At 43.6% G+C, this 16,488-nt stretch overlaps 1 protein-coding gene across 3 annotated transcripts in view; it reads right to left on the reverse strand.

Moving 5' to 3' along the window:
* UTRN (utrophin) overlaps positions 1 to 16,488 on the reverse strand; it is a 1,286,828-nt gene that overhangs the window by 148,392 nt on the left and 1,121,948 nt on the right. For all 3 annotated transcript variants that reach the window (XM_033935605.1, XM_033935603.1, XM_033935604.1), the window contains one exon: positions 16,256 to 16,367. In XM_033935605.1, the coding sequence (XP_033791496.1) occupies positions 16,256 to 16,367 (112 nt within the window). The remainder of the gene's footprint in view (positions 1 to 16,255; positions 16,368 to 16,488) is intronic.

Below are 16,488 nucleotides of genomic sequence, written 5' to 3' on the forward strand. Positions count from 1 at the left end.
TTTGCATGGGTTGGGTTGGGTTGGATTGGATCATTAAGTGGACGGTGGGACGTTTAGTGAATCAGGTAGGGGTCGGGGAACAATCGCAAAACCAGTAAAACTGGTTTTGCGATCGTCGGTACAGGATCGGAAGATTTAGTGAATCTAGGCCTTAGCATGGTAGGAACAGTATATTCTATAAAGTGTTCTGTGTCATTTCTAGTGCGCAAATCAGAAAAAGGGGGTGTGGCCAGGGGAGGACCATAGGCAGACTGTGGACATTCCAAACATTTATACACACAGTTATAGAGTACGCCCGATCTGCACACAAGTTAGGCACAGCTACTTAGGCCTAGTTTTCCTTGGCATAAATGGGGAGTGTGTGGCGCAGTGGTTGGATCTACAGCCTCAGCACCCTGGGGTTGTGGGTTCAAACCCCGCGCTGCTCCTTGTGACCCTGGGCAAGTCACTTAATCCTCCATAGCCCCAGGTACGTTAGATAGATTGTGAGCCCACCGGGACAGAGAGGGAAAAATGCTTGAGTACCTGATTGTAAAAACCGCTTAGATAACCTTGATAGGCGGTATATAAAATCATAATAAACTTGAAACTTGAAACTTGTGTGTCTAAAAGTTATGACACACTGGTGCTTAGCACAATGCTATAAGGTGCACATACCTTTTATAGGATTGTGCTAAGTACCATTTTAATTGGCATCAATTTTTTTGGGTGCCATATATAGAATATGGCCCCATATGTACATAGGGCTGGGTTCTATAAAAGGTGCTCAGAAATGGAAAAGACTGGTACTAAGCACTATTCTATAAAGGGAGCGCACCCTTTAAATAACAGCACTTAAATGTGATCTCATGCCTAACTTTGCATGCCAGACTAACGCCTGCTGAAACCTGGTATAAATGCTGGCACCCAAGTTGGGAATGCTGAGCCGTTATTGTGCCAATAGTAAATATCCCTCTATTCCTTTTCTGGAAATGGTGGGTTGCAAGAATGATTAATCAATTAAGCAAAAAGCCCATTTAAGCCTATTTTGTAACCGTTTAATAATTTTTTGATATAACCTCAGTGCAATAATTAAAGCTATAGGCCTCAGAAACCCGAGTGCACGGGCTTAAACAATATCGAAAGGGGCTAGCGGCGCCTCGGATTCTCTCTTGAGCTTGCTATCCTCTTGCCGTGTTCGGATATAGTTTTGTGGAAACTTTTAGAATTGGCTCCTGAAGAAGGGAACTACCTTGAAACTGGGCACAGTTGAGCCTTATCTACCTGGCGGTGAACGTGCGCCAGGATTATTTACTGGAATTTCATCAGCCGGAGAACCGTTAAGCAACCGAGGAGCGCCTGAGATAAGTACTCTGAAATCGCTAGTTTGAGCACTTTTTGGGAATGATGGCATGCAATTTTGTATTAGATAGTTACATTTAGCACATGCACTTTTTGGCGATTTCCACTATTATTTATGCACACGATGTATACCTATGATGGTGCTAAGGTGACGTGAGAAATAGCCCCTTTCTTTATTGTTTAAGCCCGTGCACTCGGGTTTCTGAGGCCTATAGCTTTAACTATTATACTGAAGTTACATCAAAAAATTATTAAATGGTTACAAAATAGTCTTAAATGGGCTTTTAGCTTAATTGATTAACCATTCTTGCAATAGAGGGATATTTACTATTGCAGTGTTTTTCAACCTTTTTTGGGCAAAGGCACACTTGTTTCATGAAAAAAATCACGAGGCACACCACCATTAGAAAATGTTAAAAAATTTAACTCTGTGCCTATATTGACTATATATAAAGTAATTCTCTTGAATAGGAATCAAATAAACACAAAGAAAGTATTTTATAATGCTGCCACCGCCAACAACACCGTTGGCGGCGGTGGCACTCAAGTGGCTAAAGAGCCGCAGTTTGCCGGCCTAGGGACAACACTGGAGGGTGGCCAGCTGTGCACCCCCTTGGGACGTAAACCCGGGGTGGGGCAGACCGCCCCCCCCACCCTGGTATGCCACTATCTGTACCTCACTCCCTCCCTATGACCAAAAATTCTCCTTTCTTCTATTCCCCGTGTACACAACCATCTCTTTCCCTCCCTTCCTCTCTCCAAAGTCCATGCCTTCTGTGTCCAAACACTCATTCCCTCCCCCACCTCAGCATCTATTTCCCTCTCTTTCTCTCTCCCAAGTCCATGCCTTCTGTATCCAAAAACCCATTCCCTCCCCCACCTCAGCATCTCTTTCCCTCCCTTCCTCTCTCCCAAGTCCATGCCATCTGTATCCAAAAACCCATTCCCTCCCCCACCTCAGCATCTCTTTCCCTCCCTTCCTCTCTCCCAAGTTCATGCCTTGTGTCCAAAACGCACTCCCTCCCCCCTTTTGTGTTCCGTGTTTGCCTACCAGCCCATCTTTGCAACTTTCTCAGCAAAACGAAGCTCAAGCCGCGAGGCTTGTCTTCTGCTTCCTGCCTGCCCTGCCGTGCACAAATAGCCGAACGGAAGTATTCTCCGACGTCAGCGCTGACGTCGGAGGGCAGGCTTTGCTTAAGCCCTCCCTCTGACGTCAGCGCTGACATCGGGGAACGCTTGCGATCGGCTATATGTTAGCTGCAGGGCAGGCAGGAACAGAAGACGAGCCTCGCGGTTCGAGATGTATTGAACTCCGCGGGTCCCCCGTCCAGCTCTCTCCTGTCCACGTGGGGCGGACCGCCCATCTCCCTAGACTGGTGGTACTGCCCTGATGGCGGCCCTGACCGTACGGCACACCAGGCAACATCTCGCGGCACACTAGTGTGCCGCGGAACAGCGGTTGAAAAACACTGTACTATTGGTATTATTCATTACCCTCTGGGACATTTGTTATTGGAGCCATTATTGTGAACATCCTTGACATTTCCACACCCATAAAAACATAAGCATTGCCTCTGCCAGGTCAGACCAGGGGTACATCGTGCCCAGCAGTCCGCTCCCGCAGCGGCCCCCCAGGTCCGTGACCTGTAAGTGATCCTTTACCTAAATCGTGTATTCCCTATTCATTTAGTATCCTGTATAGTTACCCTCTATCTGTATCCTTCAATCCCCTTCTCCTTCAGGAAGTCATCCAATCCCTTTTTGAAACCCAATATTGTACTCTGTCCTATCACCTCTTCTGGGAGCGCATTCCAGGTGTCCACCACCCTCTGAGTGAAGAACTTCCTAGCATTCGTTTTGAATCTGTCTCCTTTCAATTTTTCTGAATGCCCGCTTGTTTTTGTTGTCCCCGCTAGTCTGAAGAATCTGTCCCTCTCCACCTTCTCTATGCCTTTCATGATTTCATAAGTCTCTATCATGTCCCCTCTAAGTCTGCTTTTCCAGGGTAAAGAGCCCCACCCAGCTTCTCCAACTTTTCAGCATATGAAAGGTTCTCCATGCCCTTTATCATCCTTGTCGCTCTTCTCTCTTATAACCACACTCCTTTTTGGGTTGTGTGCTATGGGAGTTAGGCGCCCTGCATTACAGACTAGCACGCAGTCAGACTGATGCTTGGGTGTTGCTACCCAATTATTGTTTGTTAATGGCTTGTTAAGCTGTTAAGTTTGCATGCGCTTCTCAGCAGCGCGCCCAAATTCAAGTGCCTTAAATATAAACATCTTTTAGGTCGTCCAAGTGCTGACTTGGGGCGGGTTTTAAGACGTGTTTAAATTTTGATTATGAGCCCCATGCTATCCAATATAAAAAGTAATAGGATTATTTTTAAAATATAAAAGCACTGGAACCCTGACTGGAAGTTACTCAAACTGTATGGATCTCCACAGACTTGTTTAATTGTCAAATATAACCCTTTCAACAATTTTTCCTGAAAACAGCAAGTTGTAAACTGGTTTACAGTTATAAACTATATTAATATAGAAAGACTGTGAGCCGTCCGGGACAGAGAGGGAATATGCTTGAAGTACCTGTATGTAAACTGCTTTGAGTGTGGTTGTAAAAACTTATAAAAAGGCAGTATGCAAGTCCCAATCCCTAATATCCAAATAGGCCCCTTCAAAATACAGAATGGTTTATGATTTATTTGGCTTAATTTACGGCCTTTTGTTCAAACAGCAATTTAATTACAAAATATAATAAAAGCATAGGAAAAGAATGGCAAAACACACAAGACAGATACTGTAACTAATTGCCTGCTTAACAAATTAGAACAAAACACACTCACAATTGTTACTTTTATCAGCCACTCCCACTTTTGATGCCTTCACTAAAACTGAAATGTAGGGGGTCCAAGCAACAAGGTGCAGGTTTCAAATATTTGTTTAATTTCACTCTGTCAAATGTCCATCATATACTGAAAGTATGACCACCAACATTCTCATCTCCTTCCTTCTTTCCCCCAAACAACACCTGAATCTGGGCACCCTCCTGCCGGTGAACTTCGGGGGGGGTGGGGGGCGGGGGGGGGTCACCACGGTCGCTATACTTATCGCGGCAGGGAGATCCCTTGCCACGATAAGTGTAGCGGCCGTGTCTACAATAACCCAGTTCTGTAACTGGCATCTGTAACATGGACGTCTGTTACAGAATTGGGTTTATTTTAGGCCCGATTCTGTATAGGATGCCCGTCGGCTTTTGAGACGGACATCCTATACAGAATCCGGGCTTGAATATCTGGGTCTAATTACCGCTGGGTCTAAGTCCCACAGTCACCTCCCCCCAACCTACACATTTAATTACTCTCCTCCCAGAGTGACCACCCAAACCCTTCACCCCCCATGTATTGGTAGGCCCCTCTAGGTGGTTCAGTAGGGTGGTTCAGTAGGGTGATGGGAGCAGAACCAAAGCCCACTCTCTCCTGTATCTTATGACCGTCTTAACAAAATGACTTAAAAAACAAACAAACAAAAAATTATGTGGGAGCAAGGAGCCTTAGGAATAAGATGGATGAATTAGAAGCTATGGCACAAAAAGATAATGTTGACATTATAGAAACATGGTGGACTGAGGAAAATGTCTGGGACACTGTGCTACCGGGATACAAACTATACCACAGAGACAGAGTGGCCCAAAAAGGTGGGGGCATTGCCATATACATCAAAGAGCGAATTGAATCTACTGGAGAGAACACACCACAACTGATGGATAAGTTAAAATATCTGTGGGTCAAAATTCCAGGAACAAATGGCCTGGAAACGAAGATCGGCATCTACTACCGACCCCCAGGGCAGTCCAAAGAAATTGACAGAGAAATGACAGACGATATTACATGCAACTGCAAGGGAGAAAACACAGTTATCATGGGTGACTTCAACTATCCAGGAATAGACTGGAACCTAGGCACCTCCGGCTTCGTTAGGGAGACCAAGTTCTTAGATTCTGTAGGCAATTGCTTCCTGGAACAAAGGAAAATACTAGAGGAAATGCAATTCTGGACTTAATTCTAAATGGCCAGCAAGGACCGGCACAAGAAGTAGAAGGAACGCTGGGAAACAGCGATCACAATATGATCCGCTTCGATCTGGACGCAGGGGAGAAACATCGGTCCAAAACAACAGCCACGGTGCTGAACTTCCAAAAAGGGAATTACGAAGGGATGAGACTCATGGTAGGGAAGAAGATTAAGAAGAGGATAAGCACTGTAAAAACACTAGAGCAAGCTTGGTCCCTTTATAAGGACACAATCACCGAGGCGCAAAATCTATATATACCACGTATCAACAAGGGATCCAAGAGGAAAAAGAACAAAAAAACGGCGTGGCTCACTGTAGAGGTGAAGGAAGCGATCAGAGACAAGAAAACTTCATTTAAGGTCAAAAACAGGCAAAAACTGGAACAAACACAAACAACATCAACGCAGGTGCCATAAGGCAGTAAAAGGGGCCAAAAGAGACTACGAAGAAAAAATAATCAAGGAGGTGAAGAACTTCAAGCCGTTCTTTTGATATATGTAATTTAATGTAATTTATTTCTTATATACCGCTACATCCGTTAGGTTCTAAGCGGTTTGAAGAAAATATACATTAAGATTATAAATGAGAAGTAAGAAGGTACTTAAAAAATTCCCTTACTGTCCCGAAGGCTCACAATCTAACTAAAGTACCTGGAAATTAATAAAGAAGAGAAAATAAAGATGGTTGAAAAAAGAAAAATTCTATGTGAACTTATAGGATGGAAATTAAACTGACAGTGAAGAACTGTATGAAAAATACATATGGAATGCAGTTAGAGAGGGTAGGTTACAATCTATTTATGGTATTTGTTTAATTGGAAGGTGTTAAGGTGGGTAATTTGGGGGAAGGATATCTGAAGGTAGGTGAATCTTCTGGAGGTAAAAGAGGAGGGGTTAAGATATTTGGATGAATTTTTTGAAAAGCAGGGTTTTGATTTCTTTTCTGAATGTTTTGAAGTTGTCTGATATTGTCATAAGATTGGAGATGGAATGGTTGATTTTTGCTGCTTGTGTTGCCAGAAGGTTGTCAAACATTTTCTTGCGTTGTGTGCCTTTGAGTGGGGGGAAGGCGAAAGGGTTCGAGGTTCTTCTGTGTCTTGAGGTGGAGATTTGGTTTAAGCGGTTGTTTAGATAGGAGGGGGAAGAGCCGTGTAATGCTTTGAATATCAGGCAGTGGAATTTGAATTGGATTCGTGCTTGTTTGGGTAACCAGTGAGAGTCTAAGAAGGCAGTTATGTGATCATATTTTTTGAGTGAGTAGATCAATCTGAGGGCGGTGTTTTGTATGGTCTGGAGTTGTTTTATCATAGTGGCTGGACAAGGAAGATATAGGGAGTTGCAATAATCCAGCAGATCTAAGACTAGGGATTGGACGATTAGTCTAAATTGTGCTTGGTCAAAGAATTTTCTGATTTTACGGAGATTTCTCATGGTTAGAAAAGCTTTCTGGGTTGTTTTGTTGATCTGGGGCTGCATTGTGCAACATCTGTCTATCGTAACTCCTAGTAGTTTTAGTTCGGGTTGTATTGGGTATTTGGTATTTTTGATTTTCAGTTCAGTGATGGTAGGAGTTTGGGCTTTTTCGAGCAAAAGGAATTTTGTTTTTTCAGAATTTAGTTTTAGTTTGTGATCCATCATCCATTTTTCTACTGTGTCTAAGGTTGTTTCTAGCTTTGTTGTGGTGGTGGTCTCTGATGGGTCGAAGGGGAGGATTATGGTGATGTCATCAGCATAGCTGAAAGATGTGACATCTAGGGTATCTAAAGTGGCTCCTAGGGAGGAGATAAAGAGGTTGAAGAGCGTAGGTGAGAGAGGTGATCCTTGTGGAACTCCGCAGGGATTTGTCCATGGTTCTGATTTGATATCATTGTATTTTACCCTGTAGGTTCTAGATTTGAGGAACCCCTGAAACCATTTGTAGACCTTGCCTGAGATTTCTATGGCATCGAGAATTTGTAGTAATAAGGTGTGGTCAACTAGGTCAAATGCTGCGGAGAGGTCTAATTGTATTAATATCATTTGTCGGGCTGTATCTAGTAATGTGACAAGTAGTGTTTCTGTACTATGGTTAGTTCGGAATCCTGATTGTGAGGGGTGGAGTAGGTTATGTTTTTCCAGATATTCGGTGAGGTATTGTGCCACTAGGCCTTCTATTATTTTAACGTACAATGGTATTGAAGCGATAGGTCTGTAGTTGGAGGGGCTATGTGATCCTTTATGATTGGAGTGATTAAGATCTCTCCTAGGTCCTGTGGGAATTGGCCTTCTGTCAATGTGGTTTGAATCCATAGCATGAAGTTGGTTTTGAATGTGGTGGAGGCGTTTGATAATATGTAGGTGGGGCAATTATTTAGGTCACTGGAAGCATGGCTGTATTTATTGTAGAGTCGGTTCATATCCGACCAGACTAGAATTGGGAAATCGGACCAGCTTCTGTCTGCTACGATGGCTTCACTAGTTGATGGGTTTGTTGTTATCTTTTCTAGATGGGTGTGTGTGTTGATGAATGTAGATCTGATATTGGTGATCTTGTTTTTGAAATGGTCTGCTAGGTGGATGGCTGTTGGTGGGTGGATGCCTTGGGTGGAGAGGTAAGGTTTGGTATCTGTGAGGTTCTTTACTAGATTAAATAGCTTTTTTGTGTCTGGGGTTTTTTTTGCCTATCATTTTGGAGTAGTAGGCTTTTCGTTTTTCCTTGAGTTTGGTTTTGTATTGATTAATTTGGTATCTCCATGCAGTTTTAGTGTGTTCTAAACTCTTGTTTTTTTTCCAGACTCTTTCTAGTTGTCTGCAGAGCTTTTTAGATTGGAGAAGTTCGGCGTCGAACCATTTATCAGAAGGTCTGCATATTTTGAATTTTAGTTTTTCTGGGGCTAGCTCATTTAGAATGGTTTCGCTTATGGATCTCCATTGGGATATAAATTCGTTGGGAGCTATGTTGGTGGTGGCGTGGTCTGCTTTATCCCAGAATATGGAGGGTTCGATTTTTTGGCGTGTTTTGAAGGAGGTTTTTATTGGAGGTTGTTTGTTAATGCTTTGAGGCCAGTTGATGTCAAAGGTGTATTTATAGTGATCTGACCAAAGGGAGGGGTGCCATGCCCCATTAGAGATATTGATTTTGGGTTTGTGAGGATGTTGGGTCATATAAGCAGCAAGATCTAATTGGTGTCCTTTTTCGTGTGTGGATTGGGGATTGAGGATCTGGTAGTTTATTGCATTGAGGTATGAGAGTAAATTTATTACTTGTTTTGAGGTGTGATCTTCTAGATGGAGGTTTATGTCTCCTAGGAGAAGGTTATGAGGTGATGTTAGGGAGTTCTGGTAAATAAATTCTTCAAGCGCTTGTTTGTTGTCATTCCATTTTCTTGGTGTTGAGTAACAGAGGATGCATGTTAGAGTTTCTATGAGAGAATCATCGGATAGTTGACAGGCTAGGAGATCTAGGTGGGGAGTGGAGTGTTTGTCTAGGGTCTTTATATTGATGTTGTTTTTGAATATGATGGCTAGGCCTCCACCACGTGTTTTTTTTCTGCAGATTAATTCAATTTTATAACCCATTGGGCAGAGTTCTGTGATGGAGGGATCGGATTCTGAGGTTAACCAGGTTTCGGATAGGAATAAGCAGCTTAGTTGTTTTTTAATTATCCAGTCCTTAATAAGGTCTGCTTTTGTGCTTATTGATATAAAGGGGAAATGGTGGGACAGTTGGATGACCATGGAATAAAGGGAGCACTACAGGAGAACAAAGCAATCGCCGACAAACTGAACACATTTTTTGCGTCTGTATTTACCGAAGATTTCACAGCATACCGGAACCCATCAGGCTATATGCTGGAAACGAAGATGGAAAGCTGACAGGATTGACGGTCAGCCTAGACGAGGTGTGTAGGCAGATTGATAGGCTTAAGAGCGATAAATCCCCAGGACCGGATGGCATCCATCCGAGGGTCATCAAGGAACTGAAAGGGACCATAGCTGAAATGCTTCAACTAATAGCCAATCTGTCAATCAAATCAGAAAAGATTTTGGAAGACTGGAAAGTGGCGAATGTTACACCGATCTTCAAGAAAGGTTCGAGGGAATATCCGGGAAACTACAGACCGATGAGTCTGACCTCAGTACCGGGAAAGATGGTAGAGTCGCTGATAAAGGACCGTATCATTGATCACCTTGACGGACATGGGCTGATGAGGACCAGTCAGCACGGTTTTAGCAAAGGCAGATTGTGTTTGACGAACTTGTTGCACTTCTTTGAGGGAGTAAACAGACAGATATACAAGGGCGACCCAGTCAACATTGTATATCTGGATTTTCAGAAGGCATTTGACAAGGTTCCACATAAACGACTACTTTGGAAAATTGCGAGCCATGGAATCGAAGGTGAAATATGTGGATTAAAAACTGGCTGGAGCATAGGAAACAGAGAGTGGGGGTAAATGGACAATACTCGGACTGGAAGAGTGTCACCAGTGGGGTGCTGCAGGGCTCGGTGCTTGGACCCGTGCTCTTCAACATCTTTATAAACGATCTGGACATTGGTATGATGAGTGAGGTGATTAAATTTGCAGACGATACGAAGTTATTCAGAGTAGTGAAGACGCAGGGGGATTGCGAAGATCTGCAACGTGACATAATCAGGTTCGAGGAATGGGCATCAACATGGTAGATGAGGTTCAATGTGGAAAGAGACTTGGGAGTTCTGAACGACAAGTCAATAAAATCGTCCATGCAATGTGCAGCGGCGGCCAAAAGAGCAAACAGAATGCCAGGAATGATAAAGAAGGGGATCACAAACAGATCGGAGAGGGTTATCATGCCGCTGTACTGGGCCATGGTGCGCCCTCACCTGGAATAAGGCATCCAGAACTGGTCACTGTACATAAAGAAGGACACGGTACTACTCGAAAGGGTCCAGAGAAGAACGACTAAGATGGTTAAGGGGCTGGAGGAGTTGCCGTACAGCGAAAGATTAGAGAAACTGGGCCTCTTTTCCCTCGAACAGAGATTGAGAGGGGACATGATCGAAACATTCAAGGTACTGAAGGGGATAGACTTAGTAGATAAGGACAGGTTGTTCACCTTCTCCAAGGTAGGGAGAACGAGAGGGCACTCTCTAAAGTTGAAAGGGGATAAATTCCGTATGAACATAAGGAAGTTCTTCTACACCCAGAGAGTGGTAGAAAACTGGAACGCTCTTCCGGAGTCTGCCATAGGGGAAAACACCTTCCAGGGATTCAAGATAAAGTTAGACAAGTTCCTGCTGAACCAGAACGTGTGCAGGTAGGGCTGCCGCGTGAGCGGACTGCTGGACACAATGGTCCACAGGTCTGATCCAGCAGCAGCAATTCTTATGTTCTTAAGATCCACATATCTAACCAGTCTATTTAGGACAGCTTTTGAGGTATCCTAGCTTGACTGGGTTAGTTATGTGGGTCCTAGCACTGAGTATTGACAGCTCCCGCATAATCACTGGCTCCTCCCCAACACTACCCCTTATATCGCCTCTTACTTACCTACTTTTGGGGGGCGGATTATAGCTGATACTCAATGGCTTTGAATATCAGCTGGAAAATTGTTAGAAAACCCACCTATTACCTTTACTAGCAGTGAAGTCTCAAATAAATAATTTCTGCAGTCTGTTCCCAGCCTTTTCCAAAGCAGCGCTACCGATTAACACTGCACTGAATGCGAAGAGCTTCTTCACATTCAGCATATTCTAATTGGTAGAGCCTCTTTGTAAAAAGAGCCCTTAGTCTTTTGTAGATTTACTCTGTATTCATTAAAACACTATCTTCTTAGTGTGCCATAAAAATGAAAGCATTGCAAGGTGAAGTATAAAGATATTATCACAGTTTTAATGAAGGTAGAGTAAGGTAAGTCTATAGACATCATATGGGTACATGAAAATAAATGTCAGTGAATATTACATGAGAAGGTTTTTAAAGTAAGGCACAATGAGGTTAAACAATATGGAAAACATAAGGTCACAGTCGTAGTGCAGTAAAATAAATACCGGTACCCATGTATATCCCAGAGACTGTTCAAAAGCTCTCCTTTCTCTTTATAAAGGGTAGAGGCATATTTTCAGCTTCAGTGGTTATATGCCTCATCTGCAAGTACATATAATATGGGCTAACTTACATTTCCTGATTTTTAAAAATTACACTGGTACCGTAATTTGTATCTGGGTTAAAGATATACTGTGGTACAGAGCTCATGTGCACAAAATAACTAAAAATGTAATTGTCACCAGTCACTTTGCTATTTAGGTAGATAGAATTATACAATTATAAAGTATCAATACATGTGTTTAATCTCTCTACAGCTACCTCTCCTTAAGGCCCTAAAGGGAAATGTAACTATCATCAATTTACCTCTTAAAAAACTTTACAAGAATAATAGGAAACTTGTCCCTTTAATTGTATATAAACTAGGGCTGCACATTGAATTTTTAAATCGCTGGTTAATCGCATAAAGTGTCCCTCTCACATTTCCACCTGTACAGTACAAAATATAGACAGCAGATGTAAATTCTCAAAACTGACATATTTCAGTTAGCTGAAAATAAAATCATTTTTCTTACCTTTGTTGTACAGTGATTTTATTTTTCTAATCATCTTGTTCCCTTGTCTCTGCTCTGAACTCTGTTTTCAGAGCCTTCATTTTACTATTTCTTTTCTCTCTTCTTGCCATATACACTTCTCCCTCTGCATTCGTGGTTTCAGCACTCGTGATTTCGCTTATTTGCAATTTTTGGTATGCTGGCTCCTCTCCCCAAATTACGTCATCCCAGAGTGCCGGTACAAAGTTTGGCGCTTTTTTCCCTGCTAGAAGTGATGCAATTTTGGGAGCAGAGGAGAAGTTTTACTCATTGATTACAGCCAACAAGTGGGGGGTTCTCTGAGGAAGTCACTGGCGAAATGCGTCAGGACCCGCTGGAGTGAAACAACTTCCTAACTACTTTATTTAAAGTTAAGTCAAGATTTGTTACAAGATATATTACAAGTTTAATTTATTGAAGTGTATTTTTTAATACCACAATGAATACTTTTTTGAAATTTAGTTTATTATCTTTCTACCGAATGAAGATGGTGCAATAATAGATGATTGAAAACACCTACAGGGGAGTGTTCCCCGATTTGTGATGTTCTAACCATGTCACGGTTCTGAGTCACCTCAGTTACAAAAGTTGTAATAGTTATCACAGTTCCTTTTTCTGTTTGTTGAGCAGCTAGAAAATTGCCATCAGCATGAGCTAATCTCTTAAGTCTCCCCCATCAAGGCGTTGCAACAATATAAAAGAAAACGCTTTAAGTACAAAATCTAAGGGATAAGGATCCACACCACTCCCTTACCGGTTATGGGTCATTTACAACCTGCAGCACAACACTAGATAAAAAAATAAATAAACCCCAGAAGGAACACGATCACCCCTTCTCCCTCTCATATCGTTTTTCGTCTACCTTCCCTTTTCTCCTTGCTCCTCCACTATCATCGCATCTCGGAGGTCCGCATAGGGGGTCAAGAGTGAGGCTTCAAGATGACAATTGTGCATGCTCTGTTGACAATTGAGCTCTGTTGACAATTGACAAAAGCGCTTTCCTGTGCTGTTAGTGAGTGTGAGGAGAATTTGGTTGGTGTTGGGCTGAGACTCAAGCAGTGCAATGCCTTGGGAAATCATCACCCTGTAGCTGGGACAGTGTGGCAACCAGAGTAAGTTTCTGCATAGGGAATGATGGGGTAGAAAGGTGTGGGTTCACAGGCCCTACGTGGTTGTAGTAAGAAGACGGACACTCAGGCTTATTCACAAATTCATTATTTTAATGATTGTTGTTACAAAAAAAAACGTGAATAACATATAAAAAGATATTTGCGGTTTTTCTGTATTCACGGGTCTGTTAATCCCCTATCACTGCAAATACAGAGGGAGAATTGTATACATCTTTCACATTTAACTTTCTTCCTCCTCATACTTGTCATATTTTCATCTCTTCCCTTTCCTTTATCCATGGGAACCCCCCCCCCCCCCACCAGTATCTCTTCACATCTTTGCTGGCAGCAAATAGGCTGGAACACCTGCTGTTCATACTAAAATGAGCCTTCCTTCTGATGTCACTTCCTAGTCACATGAACAAGAAGTGATGTCAGAGAGAGGGACGAGGCCAGCTTGAGCAATGCGTAAGACAGCATGCTCTCTGCTGACAAAGATTTCAAGAGGTAGCAGGGGGAGAGACATTGTGATGTTGGAGTGTTGGAAAAAAGCTGGAAGGGGGTAGGGGGGAGAGGTGCCAGCTTCTGTGGCAGTCTGTTCCCCTTCCTACGCCACTACTCTGGTGTCCTCTCTACTCCATGGTTTACCTTCTAAATTCATTTTCTGATTCTTCTTTTATTTTCCTTTTCTTTCTTCAATGCTCATCTTCATCTCGCCCTCACCTTCATCTCGCCCTCACTTCTCTATCACATTTTCATTCCATCTCATTTCTGTCCAACTTCTCCAACTCCTTTTTCCATGCCTCAAATACACATCCGTTTCCCTTCTTCTTTTCCCGCTGATCCCTATCTCTGTCCTTTGTCAGTTTTTGCTATCTCTTGCTTGCCCCAACATTTTCCCTCACATCCCATATACATACCTCTCAGCCTTAACAGGAAATCTGCTGTTTGAGGCGAGGGATCAGTTGTTGAGATCCGCCACCTCCTCTTCCTGCCCTGCAGCAGCAATAGGCCGAATGATAAACATGGGGCCTCTGAGACCCATGTGTGCCTCCAAGGCCCTGCCAGCTATGCCCTCTGTGGCACAAAAGAATGTATCGGAGGGAATGTGACCAGCAGCACCTTGGAGGCGCGCATGGGTCTCAGAGGCCCTGTGTTTATCATTCAGCTTTTTACCACAGGAGGAGTGGGGAGAAATAGTAGCATCTGAAAGGTCGTCATTAGGGAGTTTCTGTTAGCCCAGAAGTGAGAAAATTACAGCCGGAGTGTGAGAACACTTCATGCCACTTCAAAATTTCTGCCATCCAAAGCAATCACCTCACTTTGCCTAATGATAAGGTCACCCCTGAGACTTAACATTACATTTCTCAAGCTCTCGTCCCACTCCCCGGGGGGGAGGGGGGGGGGGGAGGGAACCATCAGAAATACACATATACAAAGCCTAGAATGCCATCTGATTCCTCATCACCACCAGTATCTTCCAGTCTTTCATCCTCTTTAGTATTTCCCTATCTTTTCTCTCCCTGCTCTTGTTCTCTTATCCCACCTAGCAGCACAATGTCAGTCCTGTTTGATCTCCTGAACTGCCGAGATCAATCTCTTTTATTAACTCTTCCCATCTTTCACCACTTCATCCCCATAATCTTGCTCTTTCCCCCATGGCAACTGGGAAGAAGAAAAATAGCACATCACAAGCACAAGATAGAATCAGGAGAGACAACAAGCACCATGCATACAGTGAAATCACTACATTCCAGTCCTCTTTGCTGCCTCTTCTTTTTACCACCATGCGAGGTTCCATTTTAAAACAGAAACTCCATGAAGACAAGAGGCGGCAGAAGCATGAAAAGGAAACAGGGTCAGATTCTCAAAACATAAATCTGCCTTTAACGTGCTCGCTAAATAGGTTCCAGCTGATTTAGTGTGCACATATTTTAGTGACAGATTATCAAAAAGGCTTAGGGAGATCTTTTCTGAGTTTTCTAGCAACCTCTGATACTGCCATGCAAATGTAGTACAACCAGGTCACTGAAATGATCACTCCAAGCAATTCTCTAACCTCGTCGTGCCACATTTGAATCCAAAATTTACCGCCATGTCTGAGCTGTTGTTGAATTACTTTCTGATCAGTGCCTTAGCGCTGATTGGCTTAGGCACTAACAGGAAAGTAAGGCTTGACAGCTCAGAACACCTCCCCCCCCCACCCCCGAGCCAATTAAAAAAAAAAAAAAAACCCAAACAACCTAAATTGAAGTTCATCAGGATGCCTACTCTCTTCTGCCGTGTTGCCAACACTAATACACCCCCCCCTCCCGGCAGTGGGAGAGATGCCTATCCTCTCCTCGCAAAACAACAACACCCCCCTAATATCCCACCCCGGCATCAGGAAAGATGCCCACTCTCTCCCTGCCAAGCAACACACACCCCAACACCACCTTGGCAACGGGAGAGATGCCCACGCTGTCCTGCCACCAAGCAACAGCCCCCCCGGCAGCGGGAGAGATGCCCCATCTCTCTTGCCACCAAGCAATACCCCCTTCCAAAACCTCCTCAGCAGCAGGAGAGATGCCCATGCTTTCCCCGCCAAGCAACAGCCCCTCCGCAGCGGGAGAGATACCCAATCTCTCCCGCCACCAAGCAACAAACCCTCCCAACACCCCTTCAGCAGCGGGAAAGATGCCCACGCTCTTCCACCCCTACGCAACCAAACCCCCTCTCTCCCATGCCTCCGACAACCCTTACCCTTATGCGTCTGGGCCAATTAGGCTCCTCTCCAATTAGGCTCCTCTCTGGTGCATCCGAGGAGGGTCTTGAGGCTCTGATTGGTCCAGGTTAAGGCCCCTCCCATAGGAGCTCTATTTCTGGTCTTATATGGACCATGCGAGTTACCTGGATATTCTCATTTTCTCTCCCCTCTATCCTGTTGAATTTTGCAGTTCTGCCCTCTTTCTCTCACCAATAGTTGTTATAATACCATATACTTCCTCGCAGGAATAGCAGGTAAGGCATTTTTATTGATAGGCGGACTATTAGCAAGTCCCAAATAAACTTGTAAAAGTTCATCAACCGGCAAACACATCAGACACAATCTGTGAAAACCAATACTTTAAAAAGGGGTCAAAAAAAGATACTCACAGGTATGCAGTACTCCACCATTGGGTGATGTAACTTGTGGCCTTTTGCTGTACGGCCAGAAAAGAAGCAGCTCTGGCAGACATCATAGTTGAAATGCTTCAAACTCCGGTACCTGTTGATTTATAGGAAAAGACAGAGCTTAAGTCATCAGAAGAATCAAAATGTGTCAGAGGTGACTGGTCCAAGTTCTACAGCTAAAACAAAAGAGCAGTGTGCATGACCAAACAAGAATG

The sequence above is a fragment of the Geotrypetes seraphini genome, chromosome 3 (genome assembly GCF_902459505.1).
Source record: "Geotrypetes seraphini chromosome 3, aGeoSer1.1, whole genome shotgun sequence".
Lineage (NCBI taxonomy): Eukaryota > Metazoa > Chordata > Amphibia > Gymnophiona > Dermophiidae > Geotrypetes > Geotrypetes seraphini.